This window comes from Phyllostomus discolor, chromosome 12 (assembly GCF_004126475.2).
Source record: "Phyllostomus discolor isolate MPI-MPIP mPhyDis1 chromosome 12, mPhyDis1.pri.v3, whole genome shotgun sequence".
NCBI lineage: Eukaryota > Metazoa > Chordata > Mammalia > Chiroptera > Phyllostomidae > Phyllostomus > Phyllostomus discolor.
The window spans coordinates 47,486,136-47,503,388 of NC_040914.2; the positions used below are offsets into that span (position 1 = coordinate 47,486,136).

General features: G+C 68.5%; 1 protein-coding gene across 2 annotated transcripts; it reads right to left on the minus strand.

Annotated features, from left to right (window-relative positions):
* Positions 1-259: 259 nt before the first annotated feature.
* Positions 260-11,474, minus strand: VSTM2B (V-set and transmembrane domain containing 2B). Of its 2 annotated transcripts, XM_028504041.2 has the most exons (5): positions 11,339-11,474; positions 10,606-10,790; positions 9,685-9,714; positions 8,016-8,490; positions 260-402 (listed from the first exon to the last, which is right to left on the minus strand). In XM_028504041.2, the coding sequence occupies exons 1-5, from the start codon at positions 11,406-11,408 to the stop codon at positions 314-316; spliced, it is 849 nt and encodes a 282-aa protein (XP_028359842.1). In that variant the 5' UTR covers positions 11,409-11,474; the 3' UTR covers positions 260-313. The 2 variants fall into 2 exon arrangements, with proteins under 2 accessions (XP_028359842.1, XP_035869215.1); XM_036013322.1 differs by lacking the exon at positions 9,685-9,714.
* Positions 11,475-17,253: the final 5,779 nt, after the last annotated feature.

Sequence of the window (17,253 nt, forward strand, 5' to 3'; positions counted from 1 at the left end):
GTTCGTGCACATGAAGGCCGGGAGGCGACGTGGAGAAAAGAAAATGCCGGGAGGCAGGGACCGGCCAGTCCCAGGCGCCCAGCCCGGGCTGGCCGCCGCCTCCTGTGGAAAGTGGACGTGTTGTTTCAGGCGCTCGATGGCGGCGAAACCTCCCCCCAGCACGAGGGATTCGTTTCCCGTGGGGGCTTTGTCATGCTCTTCTCTCTGCCTCTCTGTGTCCATCGGTGAGGCGGTCCTCCCCGCCCCCAGGGGCGGGCGGGCGGGCGGGCAGGGTAGCTGCACGGAGGGGCTCAGGACCCCGACGCAGTGCCGGTCAGTGCCCAGCCAGCAGGCCGAGGAGCTTATGCAGGGCCAGCAGGAGCAGGGACAGGAGTGGGTCCGCCGTGTAGGTGTGGCCGGTGCCTGCGGGGACCAGAGAACGGCAGGGTTACTGGGCACCTGATCCAGGCCTGTGCGCAGACCCCCCCGTGAAACACCCCACGCGCCCTGGCCTCCGCTCCGTGGCTGTTCCAGGGACCGGCTTGCTCAGACGGCGAGGCACCCAGACTCAAGCAGGCTGTGCAGAGGGGAGGCCGAGTCCCGCCCTCACTGAACAAAAACACAGTGTGCCCCTCTCCCACCCCTGCCCCTAATACTATGCTACGAAGTGCCCTCAGCGTTTAAGGCCCAACACCCCCCCCACACCTCCTCCAGAGAGTCTCCATGATTGCCCACAACTCCAGCCCCTCCAGCCCCTGCCTGAACCACACAGCTGGGCACCCACATGGTTCTGTGCCAGTCCTGTGCTTGGGGTCACAGTGGGGAGCTCGAGTCACTGGTTGGGGGTGGAGAGAAGGCTAGTGTCCCTGAGGAGTGGCCCAGCACCATCCTGGCGGGAGGTCCCTCCCACCTGGTGCTCCAGCTTGGTCACTACCTCAGGCCCCCGGCCTGCCCCCCAGCTCTGCACCTGCCTGTCGTCAGCGTCTTCATCTGGCGGAAGCAGAGGAAAGGCAGCCCAGGAACCCCAGGCTTCTCCCCGGAAGGCGGGGTGTTTCCCCCAGGGTCAGTGAGAGGAGGGAGTGCAGGAGATGCCGGAACCCCAAACGCACCGCTGCCACAGATGGTCCCTTCAGCCTCTGCCGGGGGGCAGCCCCTCCCTGTCGGGGGCTGAGCACGGCAGGCCTGCTGGTGGCCTAGGAGTAGCAGCGGGGAGACGGCGCCCCTCACAGGAGGCCGTCTAGAACCTGTTCCGGATCTGAAACCCACGCACTGGTGGGTGCTGGGGTGCTGGGGGCCCATTTCACAGGATCCACCACTCAGTGTGTGTGTGGGGGGGGTAACAGTCCCATTGAAATCCAACGCATCCCCTCCCTGGCCTTCGTGTCCCTCAAGGCAGAACGTGCCCCAGACCCCTCTGTGAGGCAAACAGTGGGCACTCAATCAGTGCCCCAGACCCCTCTGTGAGGCAAACAGTGAGCACTCAATCAGTGCCCCAGACCCCTCTGTGAGGCAAACAGTGAGCACTCAATCAGTGCCTGCTCAGTGGAGGCAGCTCCGTGCCCTGCCCAGCGGAGCTGGGTGGGCCTGGCCAGGCCCAGGCGGGAGAGACGGCTGGAGCCCGAGGCCCAGGGCGGAGGCACACCCAGGCCGGTGGCCAGGACACGGGGGCTCTTCCCTCCAGCCCCCGCCACCAGGGCGCCCGCACCTTCCTCCCCGTTTCCCACCGAGGACTTGTCTTTGGAAACACGATTTCCCTGAAAAGGTTGACGCAGTGTAATGGCCCAGGGATACTGCTCCGAACACTCTGTCGCAGGTGCTGGTTACATAAAGTGTGTGCCCAGGAGCTGCCCAGGAGCTGCCAGCACGCCTCAGCGGCCCGGGCTGTGCTGGGAGTCACCGTTGCCGGGTGCGTCTCTGTGACATTAGTCCCTAATGCGACCCCAGTGATTCATCCGCCCGCCTGGAGATTCAATTTGTTAAATGCTCGGGGAAGTGTGTCCACACCCACTTTTACGTGGATAATGATAATCGAATCTCGGCCTGGCTGCGTCCGCCCGAGTACCCTCGGTCCAGCAGAGACGGGGGTGGGGGGGAGGCAGGCTGGGGACTTCTGGGCCAAGCCGCCAGCCGGGACCTCTCCCCCAGAGGCCTCCTTCCTGGACAATTCGGGCGGAACCGCACGTCTGCAGCCCCACCCACTTGTCCTGCAAGCCCAGCCTGCACCCCATGTGCACACGCCTTCCCGCTCCTGTCTCGTCTGGGTCCCTGTCTCTGATGTGGTCTCCCCACATCCACTCTGCGCCCCCTCCACGCTCCACACCACTCCCTGCCCCTGCCGCTGCTGCCCCCTGCAGGAGGCAGCCCGCACAGCAGGGCAGGGAGGCCAGGCCCACACAGCGGTGGTGTCATTAGCGGTGGACAGGAAAAGCCACGATGAACTTGTCCTTGTTCACTGAGCACCTGACTCGTGGAAAACAGCACCTCCAGGCAAGGACAGGGCGTGGCGTCTTCCCCACTTCCGGCCCCCCCTCCCGCCTTGAAATGGCACAGGCAGCCCTGGCCGGAGGGGCTCCATGGGCTGGGCATTGTCCCAAAAACCGAAAGGTTGCAGGTTTGATTCCTGGTCAGGGCACGTGCCTGGGTTGTGGGTTCTGGGTTGGTCGGGGTGCGTGCAGGAGGCAGCCAATCGATGTTTCTCACCCTCTCCCTGAATTAAATGAATCCCTGAGGAAGAAACGGCACAGAGAGAGAAAGACAAAAAGAGCCCCTCGCCCAGCCTTTTGCAGCCTGATGGCACTTTCTGTCCGGAAGGCCCATCACTTCCTCCCGTCTCCCCAAGCTCCACGCTCGCAGCTCGTGTGGAGGGAGAAGGTCTCAGAGGAGAGTCTCAGGCCCGAGCGGCAGGAGCAGCCAGCGGGCCCACAACGGCGCACCAGGCAGTCCCTGCTGGCCAGTCCCACAGCTGCCACCGCCACCAAGCACCAGCATCCAGCGAGCATTTCCCGGTGCAGGCCGTGAGCTGAGCTCGGCTCTCTCTGTGAGTGGCCTGATCCCGCCCCTCCCTCTCTGGCAGGGGCACTGGTGACGACCGGGTGATGACAGGTGCGGGACCTGCTGAAGGGTTGGGGTTTGAATGCAGCCGGACGGTGTGGGAGGTGAGCGGTGGCGCGGTTGTCATGAAGTCTCGGACAGTGCGTGATCCTGGGCGGCCGGAGCTGCTGCGAGGCCCCAACACGGGGATGACGTGTCGGCACTCAAAGCCGGGCCTGCCCACGAGCCAGCTGGCCGAACAGCGAGGAAGATCGGAAACGTCGGGAGAAGAACCGGACAGTCGGGAAGGGTGGGGAGCGGAGCTTCCTCCGGACCATCCATGGCCTCTGCCTCTCTCGGGTTTGCACTCTGTTCCCCCCCCCCCGCCCCCCCCCCCCGGCACAGTGGGCAGCCCTGGGAGGGGGAGGGGGGCTGGCCTTGCCTGGGTCACTTCCCTGGGACTCACTCTTCACGGGGCGCTGGGCACTCTCAGGTGGGCCTGCAGACCGTCGTCTTTCCTGTCCACACCAGCCCTCTGGCAAGGCGGCCACCGCTGAGCTGCCCAGGGCAGAGCCCACGGGCGGGCGCGGTGATGGTGGGGAGGGGCTTGGACATGCGCAGGCCTCGTGCTCTGGCTGGGCGGCTGGGCACCTCCCGAAGCCACGCCCACGGCTCACTGCCCAGCAGCCGCGGAACCCCCACCCAGAGGAGGCCAGATCGGGGAATCCGTCGCGGTGTGCCTTCCCTCCCAGCAGCGCCGGCCCGGAGGACGAGCAGGATCCGGCCGAGACTGGCGGGGCCTGGGGCTGGCCCGTGTGCCCGCGGCCCTTACGTGAGACAACGCGCAGCTTCTGGCTGCCTCGGGTCAGTTTCCGGGGGTGCCTGGTGACAGCGCAGCACTGGGGACAGAGACGGTGATACGCGCTGCCCCTCCGGGCTGCAGCGGTGTCTGAAGAGCCAGCCTGCGTGTGGCGCCCCCCATAAAGCTCCGGTGTGCGGGCCCCGCCCAGCCCCTGCCTCTGTCCACACGGGGCAGAGCGGATCAATATCGCATTACAGAGGCACTTGACCTTGGTTGTGCCCCCGGGCGCTTGGGGACGATGCCTTAACATTCAGCGCTTCAGAACCCGTGCACCTGGCGGGTTTAATGAGAAGCTCCGTGCTGGGTTTGGCTCCGGTGACATTTAGAAAGACTGGCTCTCCACGCCACTCCTCGCAGAGGCTGCCGCCCGCTGGGGGGCGGGGCTGCTGGATGACAGAAGGCAGGAGGAGGGGGCGGAGCTGCGGAGAGGAGGGAATGCCACGCGACTCACGAGGGGCACTCGGTAGGCGCTCGGTCAAAGGCAACTTCCGTATTATTTGTCATCGTTAGGATCACAGTGCAGCTGTTCTGTCCTCACTTTGGGGGTTCCCCAGCTGCTGAGAGAATGGCCACGCCGTGACCGGACCGACCACTCGGTGACGCCACTCCATTTGGTGTGACTTTCTCATTCTGTGGGGTACAGTGGGGAGGAGGAGGAGGGGGCAGGTGAGGCCTTCAGAGACTTTCCCAGGACTGACCTACACAGGAAGACAAAGATCCCTGAAATCACACCGCCTACAGGAAGTCTCCTCTGATTGCCTCAGCCGGATAGGGCCGGAGACAGATGGCTCTGCCCCGGAGTCACGTGGGTGCCCTGATGCTCCTCAGTGGGGCCCGTGGTGGCTGTCGCCGGCCCCTGCTCATGGCAGCCCTGATGACAGGATGGCGTGGGGCCAGTAATCCCCCCCCCATGGCCGCTGTCGGTGGGGAGGGTGCGTCTCTCACCAGCTGTGAGTGAGGCTCGGCCACATCCTTCACGAAATCCTCTGCGCGTTCCTTTCAGGGGCCTCGCCTTTCTGAGGCAACTCCTGCCACATTTGCTTCCTCGTTAAAGACGCGCCTCCAACCGGACTGGAGTTTGGGAGAAGAGTGTTGATTTCAGGTGACAGTTTCAGGTCCCCGAGGGTCTGAGGCAGTGGGAGGGGCGGGTGGCCGTGCCCGGCCTGCTGTACCGTCTCCGTCGGCTCCACCATCCACCGGGAGCAAGGGTGCAGATCGATGGCCTTCTCGCTCAGAGCCCCCTCTGCGCGTGGTTTACGGTTGCCATGGCGACACCCAAGGAGGCTTCCCTCGATGGCTCTCGGCGGCGGCAGCCGCTCCGATGCCAGCACACCCGTGGCCTTGGCCGTCTCTCTCTCACTGTTGATTGAAACTCGGAGAGTCCGTTCTCTGTGCGGGCTCCAAGTGGCCGGTGCCATGCCCCGCCGGCTCTCTGCAGGGGCCCAGGGCCTCTCCTCGCAGCCGGCACCCAAGGCCAATTAGAGGTTCACATGCCGCGGATCTGATCCCCCAGCTCCCTGCAGCGGGGAGCCTCCTGCCAGCGTGCGAGCCGCCGCCACAGACAGAGTTCTCGGAGGCCGATCTCGGCGCCTTTCCCAGCGTACAGGGTTTGTCTGGGAGGGATTCTGTTTTGTTTTTTTCTCTCTTTCTTTTCTGGAAACGGCAACCAGCAACAAATGGCTCATGAAAAATAGGTCAGCATCCCGATTAATCAGGGGCCAGATGCACGGACGTGGCTAAGGAGGAGCCGTCTCCCGGGCCGGCCCTGTCACGCTCGCTCATCCAGCCCAGACTACTTTGAAGCACAAATATTAAAATGTCTCGTGACAAATGAAATGTGAAATAAATGAGTTTTCGCATATAAACTTTCAGTGCAAAATCTGTGTCCGGCTGCTCTGGGCACGCACACACGGCGTGGGAAGGGTTTTCTGGCTGGGCGATGCAGGAGCTGAAGGGCAGGGGTTCACCTAAGCGCCCCCCACTGCACCCCCAACCCGGCATTACTGAAGGAGCACACCTGAAAACCAGCAGTGTAGCCCCGCCTGGGACCTCTGACTGCCCCCTCTGGCTCACCAGGCGACTATGCGGGCAGGTGTGTGGGTGGGGGCCAGCCCGGGAGTTGCCAAACCGACACGGCCAGAGCACCCGCCTGACCCAGGCCCGCACCCACCTTGTTCATTAGGAACTCGGCTCTGGGTGTGTCCTGGAGTTGGGGTGGGGTGGAATCCATGCCCCCTTTGAGAGCTGGGGTGTTCCTTTGGTGCCCCCCAGGTTCCCCCGCTTTCCTCCATTCTGTCCTGAGCTCTGGGGCCCACCCTGCAGGCCGCACCCCCACAGCTCCCAGGGGGAGGCCGGGCAGGAGCAGGGAGGGCGGGAGGGGAGTGAGGCCGTGCCGGGCGGGGGAGGGTTGGCTGTGTCCCTCCGCCGGGGCCACAGCTCCCATCAGACTGGCCTCTCCGGGTTCTGCTAACGGCCTCCTCCGCTTGCTCCCTGCGACCAGCCACCGTCCCCGCCACCTTCCAGCCATGGGGGGGAGCTGCCCTGGGGCCGGCCTGGGGTTCGGAGCTCTGACCAGCTGTGCCGGGCAGTCGGACTGGCCGTGGCGGGGCTCGGGCTCCCGTCGGGGGAGAGGACGGCTCCCCGGGAGTGAGTGCTGGACTTTGGCCTCAGGAACGCTTTCGTGGGCACTGCCCGGGTCCCTCTCAAAGGCCACTTTCCCACAGCGCATCCTGGACACGAAAGCCCTTCGCGGCCCCTGCTGCCTCTGGAGCCTGGCCTCCCGCTGCCAGCCACCCAGCTTTACTTCCTGCGTCCCATGTCCGGCCGGAGCAGCCCCGACGTGGTGGTACCGTGTACACGCACACGGCATTGCCACACTGGGCGCCCCCTGGTGGTCAGGGACTGCCTCGTCTGCTTTCCAGATGGAGAAACGCGCTCCGAGATGTTCAGCCGGTTGCCCACAGTCACACCGCACCGCCCGCACAGCGGCCTTCCCAAGCCTCCGCTTCACCTGGAGGAGCGTTCCAGCCGAGACTCGCGCGTACTTGCGGGGGCCCGAGAGGACGGCGCGGAGGGGCCTTTCCTCCGCCAACCAGCCTGCGGTCAGCGGAGCACCCTTCACGTCCGTGGGCACTTTCCCAGCGCACTGAATGTGTGCTGCACGGCGCAGCTAACTTCCCCAAGGCGTCACACTCCCCTTTCCCTGCGATGCAGCCAGGACTACATTCCCCAGCCTGCCTTGCAGCCATGCCAGCCGAGGTGACAGAGTGCCGGCCCAGGAACAAGGGTGGAAGTAACATTTTCCACTTCTCAGCTGCCGCCCTCTGCAGCAGCTGGTCTCCGAGGGAACGCAGCCCCACCAACATGACCTCGGAGGCTAACTGCTCTCGGTCTTCCAGGAATGACACAGGCTTGGAGCCCTTCTAAAGGCAGCAGAAGGAAATCAATGAACTGGATACAATGTAGCAGCAGCCTCTGAGCCATGTAGCCTGGCCTCCTCTGTTTGTGGGCGGCGAGCTGGTGCCCACCCAGAGTGAGCGGCCCCGGAAGCCACTTGTTGAAGCATCAGGCCCCTGAATGACCTCCTGGGGCCGGGCCACCACTCCCCCAGTCCAGAGCGGGACTCGACGTGAGCCGGAAACAATGCATCTCCCGTGTGTTAAAGCCGCTGGCCTTTCGGGTTTGTCTGTCCCGGCAGCCAGCGCTGTCTTAAACTGATGGCGGAGGCTGCAAACTCCGCAGCCAGCTGGGGGAGCACCGCTGGGCTGACGCACCTCACAGCACAGCCTGAGGTCTGAGGTTCCCCCGGATGTTCATGAAGACCCCCGAGGCTACCCCGCCGGACAGCCACGCGGCTCAGTGGGGTCAGGCGGCATCCAGACACACCCAGCCCGCATCTAGAGACGGCTCCGCGCACCCCAGCCCGCACATGCACCAGTGCACCGCGTGGAGACTTCTAGCAGCTAACCGTCAAGGCAGGAAACCGGCAAAAAGAGCCGCAGCGAGGCTGCCCAACGCGGTCCTGGGGCACCCAAGTCACCAACTACCGCGAGGACGCACACGCAGATGACCGGCGCGGCCACCCCTGGGCTCACCCCGCCCCCCGCGGCCAGGCCAGCGCGCCCCTCTCGGCGCCCGCCCTTACCGGAGCCATGCCTCTGCCGCAGAAGGACCGCCTGGCCCGGGGGCGGCGGCGCAGATGAAGCAGCGGCTGCAGCGCCCGCGGTGGTGGTGGCGGCGGCGGCGGCGGCGGCGGCTGTGCGGGCCACGGACGCAGCGGCGGCAGCAGGGCTCCCGGGAGGCGGGCTCTTGTCGCCGCGGCTGGGCTCGGAGGTGGTGCGGCCCGCGGCGCCGGGGGCGCCCACGTGGTTGGCGATGGGGGCGGCAGCCGGGCCGTGGCGCCGCGGGCCGCCGCTCTGGATGTGGGACACCGCCTCCGCGGCCTGCAGGTTGGGCGGCGCGAAGCGCGAGAGCACGCGCAGCAGCGCCTGGGCCGTGTGCCCCTGCGTGTCGTCGTCGCCGTGGTCGGACACGCGGCACTCGTACAGGCCCTCGTCCTGCCGCCGCACGGCCGAGAGCCGCAGCCGGTGCGAGATGTCGTGGCCCTGGACGCGCACGGTCTGCAAGAGGGCGGGCTGGGGTCGGAGGCCGGGAGGGGCAGGCTGCCCACGCCCACCAGCGCGCCCCCACGCGGCAGCGCCGCCCCTTCCCCCCCACCAAGCTGTGCCCATCACCGGGATCCAGGTATCCTTCCGCCCCTGGTCTTACCCGTGGCTTGGGGCTCCCAGCTCTGGCTGGACCCGGGTCGCCCCGCCCACTGTATTGCGTCCCGGTTCCCTATCACCTTAACCGAAGGCTCCCCGGGCCTGAACAGAGGCAGGGCTCTGCGGCCCGGCCTTCAGTCCCGCCCCCACGGGGATTTCTGCACTCCAGAAGCCGGGGTGTGGGCCGCGTGGTGGCCGCAGGAAGCGGCCCAGCCCTCGGAGGACGCAGGTATACCTGCTCCCATCCCCTGGCCCTGCACCACTAACCCTCCACCCTCCAAGGGGGCGGCACCCGAGGCTGCTGCTGGCCCCCCCTGGCCCTCTGCTACCCAGGAACCTGCCCTTGTCGGGTCAGCCTGAGGCTCCCAGGGACAAAGCACTCACCCCCCACCTCCCTGGCCCGGTGGAGACACGGGGAAGCACCCGGTGTGTGGCCCCCGCTCCACACCCAGGGACACCTCTGAACCTAGCTCTGGTCGTCTCCAGGCCCTGACGCGTGCGCGTTCCCGCCGGGAAAGCGTGGGCGCGTCTCCCCCTGAGTTACACACCCCACTGCCCCGGCTCTGGGAAGCCAGGCAAGACTGCCCGCACCCCTTGCGAGCCCGCAGTACCTGGCACTTCGACCTGGGGCCTACAGCCCCAGCAAGGGCCCTGGGAGTGTGGGGGCGGGGTGAGGCGCACCGGCCAGAGCAGGGACCCCCCCAACCCCTCCAACCACGGAGGAGCAGCCACACCAGTCTTGGAGAGAGAGGCCGGAAGGGGTGATGCAGGCAGACACACAGGGCCTGCGTGGGCCAAGGAGAGTTTTACAGGTGAGCGAAGAGGGGAGGGAGGAGAGTCAAGCCTGGGGCCCTCGATTTGTACAAAAGGGAAACCAGTCCCGCTACCGGCGAGAGACGGCGCCTGGACGCGCCAAGCAGCCGCGCATGCAAGGCCGCGAGCAAGTGCCTGCACCGCGCGGCCACCGAGCCTTTCTCCCTGGGAGGAGGCTGCAGGGCGCGGGGCGGCCAGCAGGGGTCTCCCGCGGCCCACGCTGGGCGCCACACTTACGCTGATTTTAGTTGCATCCTTATTCGTTACCTAAAACGCAGAGAGGGAGAGAGGGAGAGAGGGAGAGAGGGAGACGTGAGGCTCTTCGCCTTCAGGCTCAGGGGACGCAGGGGCGCCTCTGGCGCGGGGACCCTCTGCAGGAGGGCTGGGACTTGGGAGCGCTCGGCAGTGGCCGGGGAGGCTGGGTGCAGGGAAGGGATCAGGAGGAAGATGTCAGGATTTCCAGGAGCGTTCCCGGAAGGAAGCAGGCGTGCAGCCGGCATGGGGCCTGGCCGAGGGAGGGTGGCCCCCGCACCCCTGCCGGCGGACGAGGGGGGGCTGGAAGGCCAGCGGTGGGGAGCACCCCCACTCCAGCCGGGTTTCTCCCAACCTTGTGGGACAGTGGAGGGAAGGGCCGGTGCACAGGGCTCAGTGGGAGACGTAGGCGGTAACTCGGGGTGGGACGCTGTGTGTGTGCACGTGCACAAGTGTGCGTGCGTGTGCTAGGGTGTGCGTTAGAGACTGTGGGGTAAGAGGCGCAGGGGCTGTGGGGCACCCCCTGGAGGTGACCTGGGGGCTTGCCTGTGCATGGTGCTCTGCGGGCCTCCGGAATCCAGGCACAGAGGAGAGGGACAGTTTGGCCTGGGTGCCGCAGGGGCCCTCACAGTGGCAGAGGGCAGGGGCAGGGGCAGGGGAAGGGGCCCCCCTCCAGCAGCCAGCACCCACCAGACCCCGGGCCCGCAGTCAGCCAGCAAGAGCAGGCGAGCTGGGTGACATGTGCCTCTTCAGGGGCTTGGTGTGGCCCTCCGAAGGGGTGTGGGGAGAAGCGAATGGACGAACAGGACTTGGGGGCAACAGGGTGGACACGGGGAGGGTGGGAGATGGGCTGCCCCTCAGGGCGTCGCTCTGCTTTCCTGCCCGGTATGACCCCGGGGCCGGTACCTTGCTCCGGGCACCGGGCGCGCCGAGCGCCAGGCCCTGCAGCAGCTCCCGCGGCGGCTCCCTGAGGTACCACCACTGGATCTCCAGCGCATACGAGGCAGCTCCGCTGGCCCGGAATGCGCAGGGCATTTCGATGTCGTCTCCCTCCCGCACGGTCACATCTTTGGGGACTTCGGTAAACGTAGCTGGGGGCGGGGAAGGGAGAGGCGTGACCAACTGCGGGGGCGGAGGTGGGGGGGGCCTGGGGCAACCCAAAGCGAAGCGCCTGGCTCGGGCTCACGGGCCTTGTGCTTCCCACCCTGCGGCTCCACGCGTGGCCCAGGCTCCAGCAAAGTTCGCTAGAGCGCTGCCGGGTCGCAGCTGCGAGCCGCAGCCGCCGCAGGCTGCTTCCCTCCGGGTCGACCCCGACGCCCCGAGCGGCTTACGCTTCTGGCTCCCGCTCACCGCGCTACCCGGGCTGGGCTGGGGCGTGCCAACTCCCGCGCCCTGCTCGTCGCCCCTCCGCAGCTGGAGCCCCGGCCCCGCTCCGAATGACCCGGGCGCGCCACGGTGGCGACACTTCGCTGCTCTGTTCCCCCTACCCCTGCGGCCCGGGCCGCACGCGAGACGGCTCGAGACGGTGAGCCTCCCCCTTCTCTTCCTCCTCCTCCGCTGTGGCGACCGGGGCAGCCGGCTCTGGTGGCCCTGAAGAGAAGAAGCCCGAGCCCCCAGGCGGCAAAGTTCCCGCGCTCACCGTCGGCCACGAAGAGCAGCAGCAGCGGCGGCAGGTATCCAAGGGCGCCGAGCTGGTTCCGCTGTTCCATCTCCCGCGGGGGGCGCGGCGGCGGCGGCGGCGGCGGGGCCCCGGGCGCTGAGAGGCGGCGGCGGCAGCGCGGGCTCGGATCCGGCTGGGGCTGGGGCTGGGGCTGGGGCTGGGGCTCGGGCTAGGACGCCTCGGAACCTGCCATAGCCCCGCGCGGCGCCCCCTCCCCCCGGCCGCCAGCGGCCGCCAATCAGCCCCGCTCCCTCGCCGGCCGGCCCGGCGCGGCTCCGGCTGGGGGCGCTGCGCGGGGTGCGCAGAACGCGAGGTCCCGCCTGGGGCTGCTGGCAATCGTTTCGGTCCTCCCTCTACCTCCGCGTCCACAGGACGATGAGGAACCGCAGGTTAGTCTCTGCAGGGCGGGCCGGGCACGGGCTGGGCCGCGTCGGGACCCATCCCTGGCCAAGGGAGCGCGCGCCTCGGAGCCGCGAGCAGAATTCCGCCTCCCGGTCTCCCGGTCTGGCTCCCGGCTGCCACCTCCTCCGGCTGCCGCCGAGCTCTCCCGTCGCCGCCCCCGCCGGTCCCTTCGCGGCTCTCTCCGCAAAGCGAGTGGGCGCTCAGCTGCGGCGCGCGGACCTGGCGTCCGACCCAGCGCAGCGAGGGGACAGCGGGTCCGGCGTGGCCGACCCAGAGCCGGAGACAGGCGGGGAGGGGAAGGGGCGGGGGAAGGGAGGGGGCGGTCAGTGGCAGGGTGCTGAGCCGCCTCCGCCGCTGCACCACCCCGCCCTCCCCTCCCCTCCCCTCCCCTCCCCTCGCACAGCCCGCACCGCCCCCTCCCCGGAGCCCCCCCCCCCCCACGCCTCGGGCCCCGCGGGGTTCGCCGGCTGAAACCACAGCCTCTCGGGCTGGAGCGCAGCCCCGCTCCGTCCCCGCTTCGGCTGGGGGTCCTCCCACCCAAACTCCGTCGCCGGAGACGACCGTTTATGCCTGCACGCCGCGTGTCCGCGGCTCTCTCCGCAGACCCCCGCCCCTAACTCCTTACCCCGGTCTGGGCGCCGGGCCGCGCCGCTCTTTGTCCCAGGCCCGGGCCATGGCGGGCGGGCGGGCGGGCGCCGGGGCCTGGGGAGAAAGGCGGAGCGCCCTGCGGGGCCGGGGACCAGGCCGGTGACGGCGGCGACACCGGGAGTCTGCAGCGTGCGAGCGGGAAGTGAGCGCTGAGCGCAGAGCGCCGGGCCGGCGAGCAGGTGCCCGCGGCGCGGAGAGCGGCGAGCGAGCGGGCGAGCAGAGGCCGTGAGTGACGGCGGGGTGGGGGTGGGGGGTGGGGGGCGGCGGGGGGGGGTGAGGTGGGGAGCGCCGGGCACGACTCAGGGCCCCGGAGGATTCCGGGCGGGGGTGGGTTTCCTGCAGCTCAGTCGCAGGCCCTCGCGTCTCCACTGGCTCTTCGCCGGTCCCGCCCCCCCCGCCCCCCCCCCCACTTACCGGCTGTACCGGGGATTCCCGAGGCGGCGGGGAGGCAGAGGTCGCTTCCACAGGCGGGTCCCCGAGCCTATCCCCCGCATCCGGATACCTTTCCGGGCCCCCACCCAAAGCCTGCCCCCGCCGCCTGCGGGAGCGCGGTCTGATCCCCGAAGGGGGACGTGCCGCGGGCTCGCGGTTCGTCTGGGCGCCCAGTCGCGGACCTGCGCAGCGCGGCCTGAGTCCCGCTTGCGTCGGTTCCCGGGGGAGTCCTCGGCCAGTGCGTTTCCGTCTCCCTGTCCCTGCTCTCCCGGCCCCTGAGCTCTCGGCTGGGACCGAGGCTGGGGCGGAACGAGGCCCCGGAGGGCCAGTGCAGGAGGGGCAGACTGGAGGGCAGACCCTTCCCAGAGCCCCCCTGGGCCCCCGCCGCCTCAGACTGGAAGCCACACAGGTCCTTTCAGAGCTTCCTCCTCACCCACGGTGGGTGCCCTGGGGCGTGGGCATCCTGGACAGCACCCTTGACCCCTCCCGAGCCTGGGTTTCATTTTCTCACCGGAAGTCCAGGAGTTGTCCCTGGACCATCAGGCCAGCCGGCTGCTGTGCCCCACTTGCCCAGCTCTCCGGCTCCCACCGGAGGAGTGTCCAGGGCCTTCCCCTCCCCCGCAGCTTCTCTCCAGGGGCCCCAGCTGGCGCGGCCAGCGGCCCTCTGTCATTCCACCCATCTCCATCAGGGACCGCCCTAGGTGGTGACCGGAAGGCCTGCTGGGACCCATGGCAGCCTCTGCTTCTGAAGGGGGAGGCGGCCTCCCGCTGTGCTGCTGAGGGGTGTGGGGGTGTGGGGGTGTGGGGGGATTCCAGCCGATTCACAGGGTGTCGGGTCCCAAGCAGGGTTCTGACGGAGGAGCTGGCCCGCTGTGGCCTGCTGTGGTCTCCAGGGCCCTGGCAGGGTGCACGGGGTGGGGGGGAGACCCCGCACTAGGGGGAGTCCCGCCCCCTCACCTCTCAGGCCTGCGAATCCTCCACAGCCGCAGCACCTGGGGGGGGGGGGTGTTTGTCCCCGGCCAGGCCGTGTGAGCTCCTGTTACTACAGAGAGAGAGGGAAATGGGTGCGCCCCTCCCCGCACTGGTTCTCAGCACGGCCGCCCGCGAGCCCTCTCGGTCCCCTCCTCTGCTGGGGACCCTGCAGAGCCCCCCCCCCCCCGGACAGACGCCAGTGGCCTTGCAGTGGCCGACAAGGTCAAACCCTCTGCCCCCCACCCCCACTCGGTCTTCCCGTGTGATTTCTGTCCTCCCCGTGCCCACCTCCCCCGGCCACCCTGGCCTGCTCCCTGCAAGGCCGGGCACCGGGCGTGCGCCCCGGGCAGAGCCTCTGTGTCACCTGCCCGGGCGGCCCCTGCCTGGACGCCGGCTCCACCCTGTTCCTCGGTGCGGCCCACGGGGCCACCTGTCCGCTAGCACAGTCTGCCCCCGCCCACCCCGGCGCTGGCCACCCCTGGCCTGCGAACCTGCTTCCCGTCCCCACAGCGCTAACCATCTCCAAACACATAGAACGTCCCCGTGTGCCGGCCTTCCTGTTTGTGGGCTGGGCTCGCCGGCTGCTTTGCTCACCGGTGCACCCCCGGCACCCAGGACAGGGCTGGGCATCGAACGGGGCGTTCAGGAAGTACCGGCGGAGTGGGGGGAGGAGCTCATCCAGCCCCTCATCCAACCCCACGGCAGCCCTGGGGGGCAGACACGGTGATGCCACCCTGCTGCAGAGCTGAGGTGGCCGGAGCTCGGAGAGCTGGTGGCACTCGCCCAGGGTCGCACAGCCGGGCGGCCTCCATGCAGGCCTGCCTTTCTCTTGGGTGCTAGTCCTTCACCCAGACACCCACGTTCTCCCCCCTGCAGGCGACACCCAGGACCCGGGGCCGGGGGCCCGGAGTGGGTGCAGAGCGGGAGGCCCCTCTGCCCCTGACGGACACGGCCTGCCTCGGCCCGGGCGGGCCCTGGGGGGGGGGTCTTCCCTGCTTGTCGGCTGCGCGCATCCCAGCGGCTCTGTGGGGGCAGGGTCTGTCTGCTCCTCTGTCCGCGCCCCCCCCCCCCTCATGGGCTGCGAGGGCAGCGGCCACTGCAGACTTCTTCTCCGTGCCTCTAGCTCCCCACTGGGCCTGACCCACACTTGGGGCTCAGTAGGCTGGAGCACTTGGGGGGCGGGGTGTTGGAAAGGAGCAGTTTGCCTCTCTGGTGCCAGGGTTTCCTGGGGGCGGGACAGGGACTTCTGCCTCTTTGACCTAGCCCCATGGCCAGTGGAGGATCGGTGAGCTGGAACCAGGCTGCAGTCCCTCCCCCCCACCCCCCGTCCGGTGCTGGGCGGCCCCCTCCTGCAGGGTCCCCGTGTCCTGGTGGGGCGCGGGCTCGGGGGCAGGCATCTGTGATGGAGCCTGTGTGTGGCCCCCCCAAAGGGACTCTTCTCTCTGGGGACACACCCACTCACTCGGCCCCACCCACCGCCTGGGTCCCTCAGGCCCCCACCACGCTGGCCCATTCAGACCAAAGCCGGTTTCCGGCTGGCGGGCCCGCGGGAGCCTTCCGGGACCGGGCGTCTCCAGGCTCCAGCACGCAGTGGCAGAGGTGGCTCAGCCCAGCCTTGGGGCTGCAGGGCTCCCCTCCCTGTCTCCACCCACAGACCCTGAGAGGCGCGTGGGGTCCCTGTGCACAGGGACCTGGGGGGGGCCTCTGTTCCGTGGTCACAGGCAACGCCCTTGGCCCGCCCCCTCCTGCCCGCTGCTGTCCCACACCGTGGGGTCTGCAAGTGGGGTCTGCATGGCCTGGCCAGACCGCTTTGTGGCCGGAGCCCCTGACCAAAGGCTTGCACAAAAGTGCCCGTCAGGAAGACGGCCCGGCCTCTCGAGAGAGCACCCTTGGGGCATCACAGCCCTAAGTGACGTCGCCCCTGGGACTCCCCGTCAGAACTCGCTTCTCTGGACGCCGAGGCCCCTCCAGGGCTGGCTCCGACGCTGCCCTCTTGGCCGGCCGTTCCTGGACTCTCCGTGCCGCGTGCGGCGGCCTCGGCGTGGGGCGACGGGCTGTGAGGTCAAGGTGCAGCCCAGCCCTCAACTTTACTGTCAATGGTCCTGGCACCCGCTGTCCCCAGCAGCCTACAGGAAAACACCAGGTTCAGGGGGGATTTTCTTTTCAGCCAAGTCAGTCAGTCGCTAGCCGTCAGTGTCGGGGGACACAGGCCTGACGTTGGCCCCAGGAAGGCTCCCTCCCCTCCCAGGGCACACGCCAGGTCAGCGGCCCCAGACTGGGGGAGGGGTGCAGTGAGGCAAGGGGGCGGGGGCATGGCCCGGTCTGTGCCCTGGGTGACGGGGAAGGAACGGGTGTCCAGACGCCCCCCAGCCTGAGGGAGGCGAGTGGAAAAGCTCACAGACTGGGTTCCCGTCGCCCTCTTCCACCCTGCCTTCCATCCGAGGAGGACGGCTGGCTCTGTCCCCAAATCACAGGAGACAGGAGAGGGTCCCTGTCTCAGCTGTCAGGGCGGCCGGCCACCCCCGCACATGCACCCCGCAGGACAGCCCGGGGGGTGGTCAGCCTGTGCCGGGCAGCAGCAGTTGGGGACCCCCGGTCGTCAGGCCCCGGGGTCTGCCCATCGAGGCTGCGTCTCACCAGGCTGGGGCCCCGAGCCTGGGGCTGCTGGTTCGCTGGTCAGAGGCAGGACCGACCCGGCTGGGAGACCACCTGCAGGGAGAGGGGGACGCAGTCCAGGCCGCGCCTGTCCCCCCTCAGCCAGCGCGTCCCGAGCCCCTGGCCAGGCACTGGCCCCAAACGCGTCTGAGGTGCCAAGTCACAGTGCGCCTGGTGCTGGGACCTGCCGCGTCCTGCCCGCCCTCAGCCCAGAGGGGCCGGGACACTCCCATGACCAGGAGACACGACTAAGCCCGATCACCTTAGGGATGCTAACGTGTAGCACGCACACACATGTGCATGCAGACACACACACACGGATGTGCACACGCACACACAGGCATACATAGTGGGAGTCCTGGGGGCTGGGGAGGACCTGGAAGAGAAAGTGCCCTTCAGGTGGAAGGTCAAGGCCAAGGGCAAGGAAGGTGGGGTTTTGGAGGGAAGAAGGAGCAGAGCATCCGGAGGGAGGGGCCCACGGTGCGGGCGGGGCCAGGGCGGCAGGGGAGGGCACGAAGGGCCTCATGGCCACCAGGGTTTCTGTGCCCAGAGAGAGGGGCTCACAGCCCCAGGGGGAAGCAGATCAACCGCAGAGTGAGCCCGGCCCGGTCGGGGCCCTCAGGGAGGGGGCAGGGTCCCGGCTGGGAAGACGGTCTCCACGTGGGGCTTTTCGGCTCAGCCCCAGGTGCAGAGTTCCGGAACCCGGACTGACCGGTGGGCAGGGCTGGGGTGCAGCCCCCTGCGTGCCTGTGTGCGGGCAGGAGAGGTGGGGACTCGGCCGGACA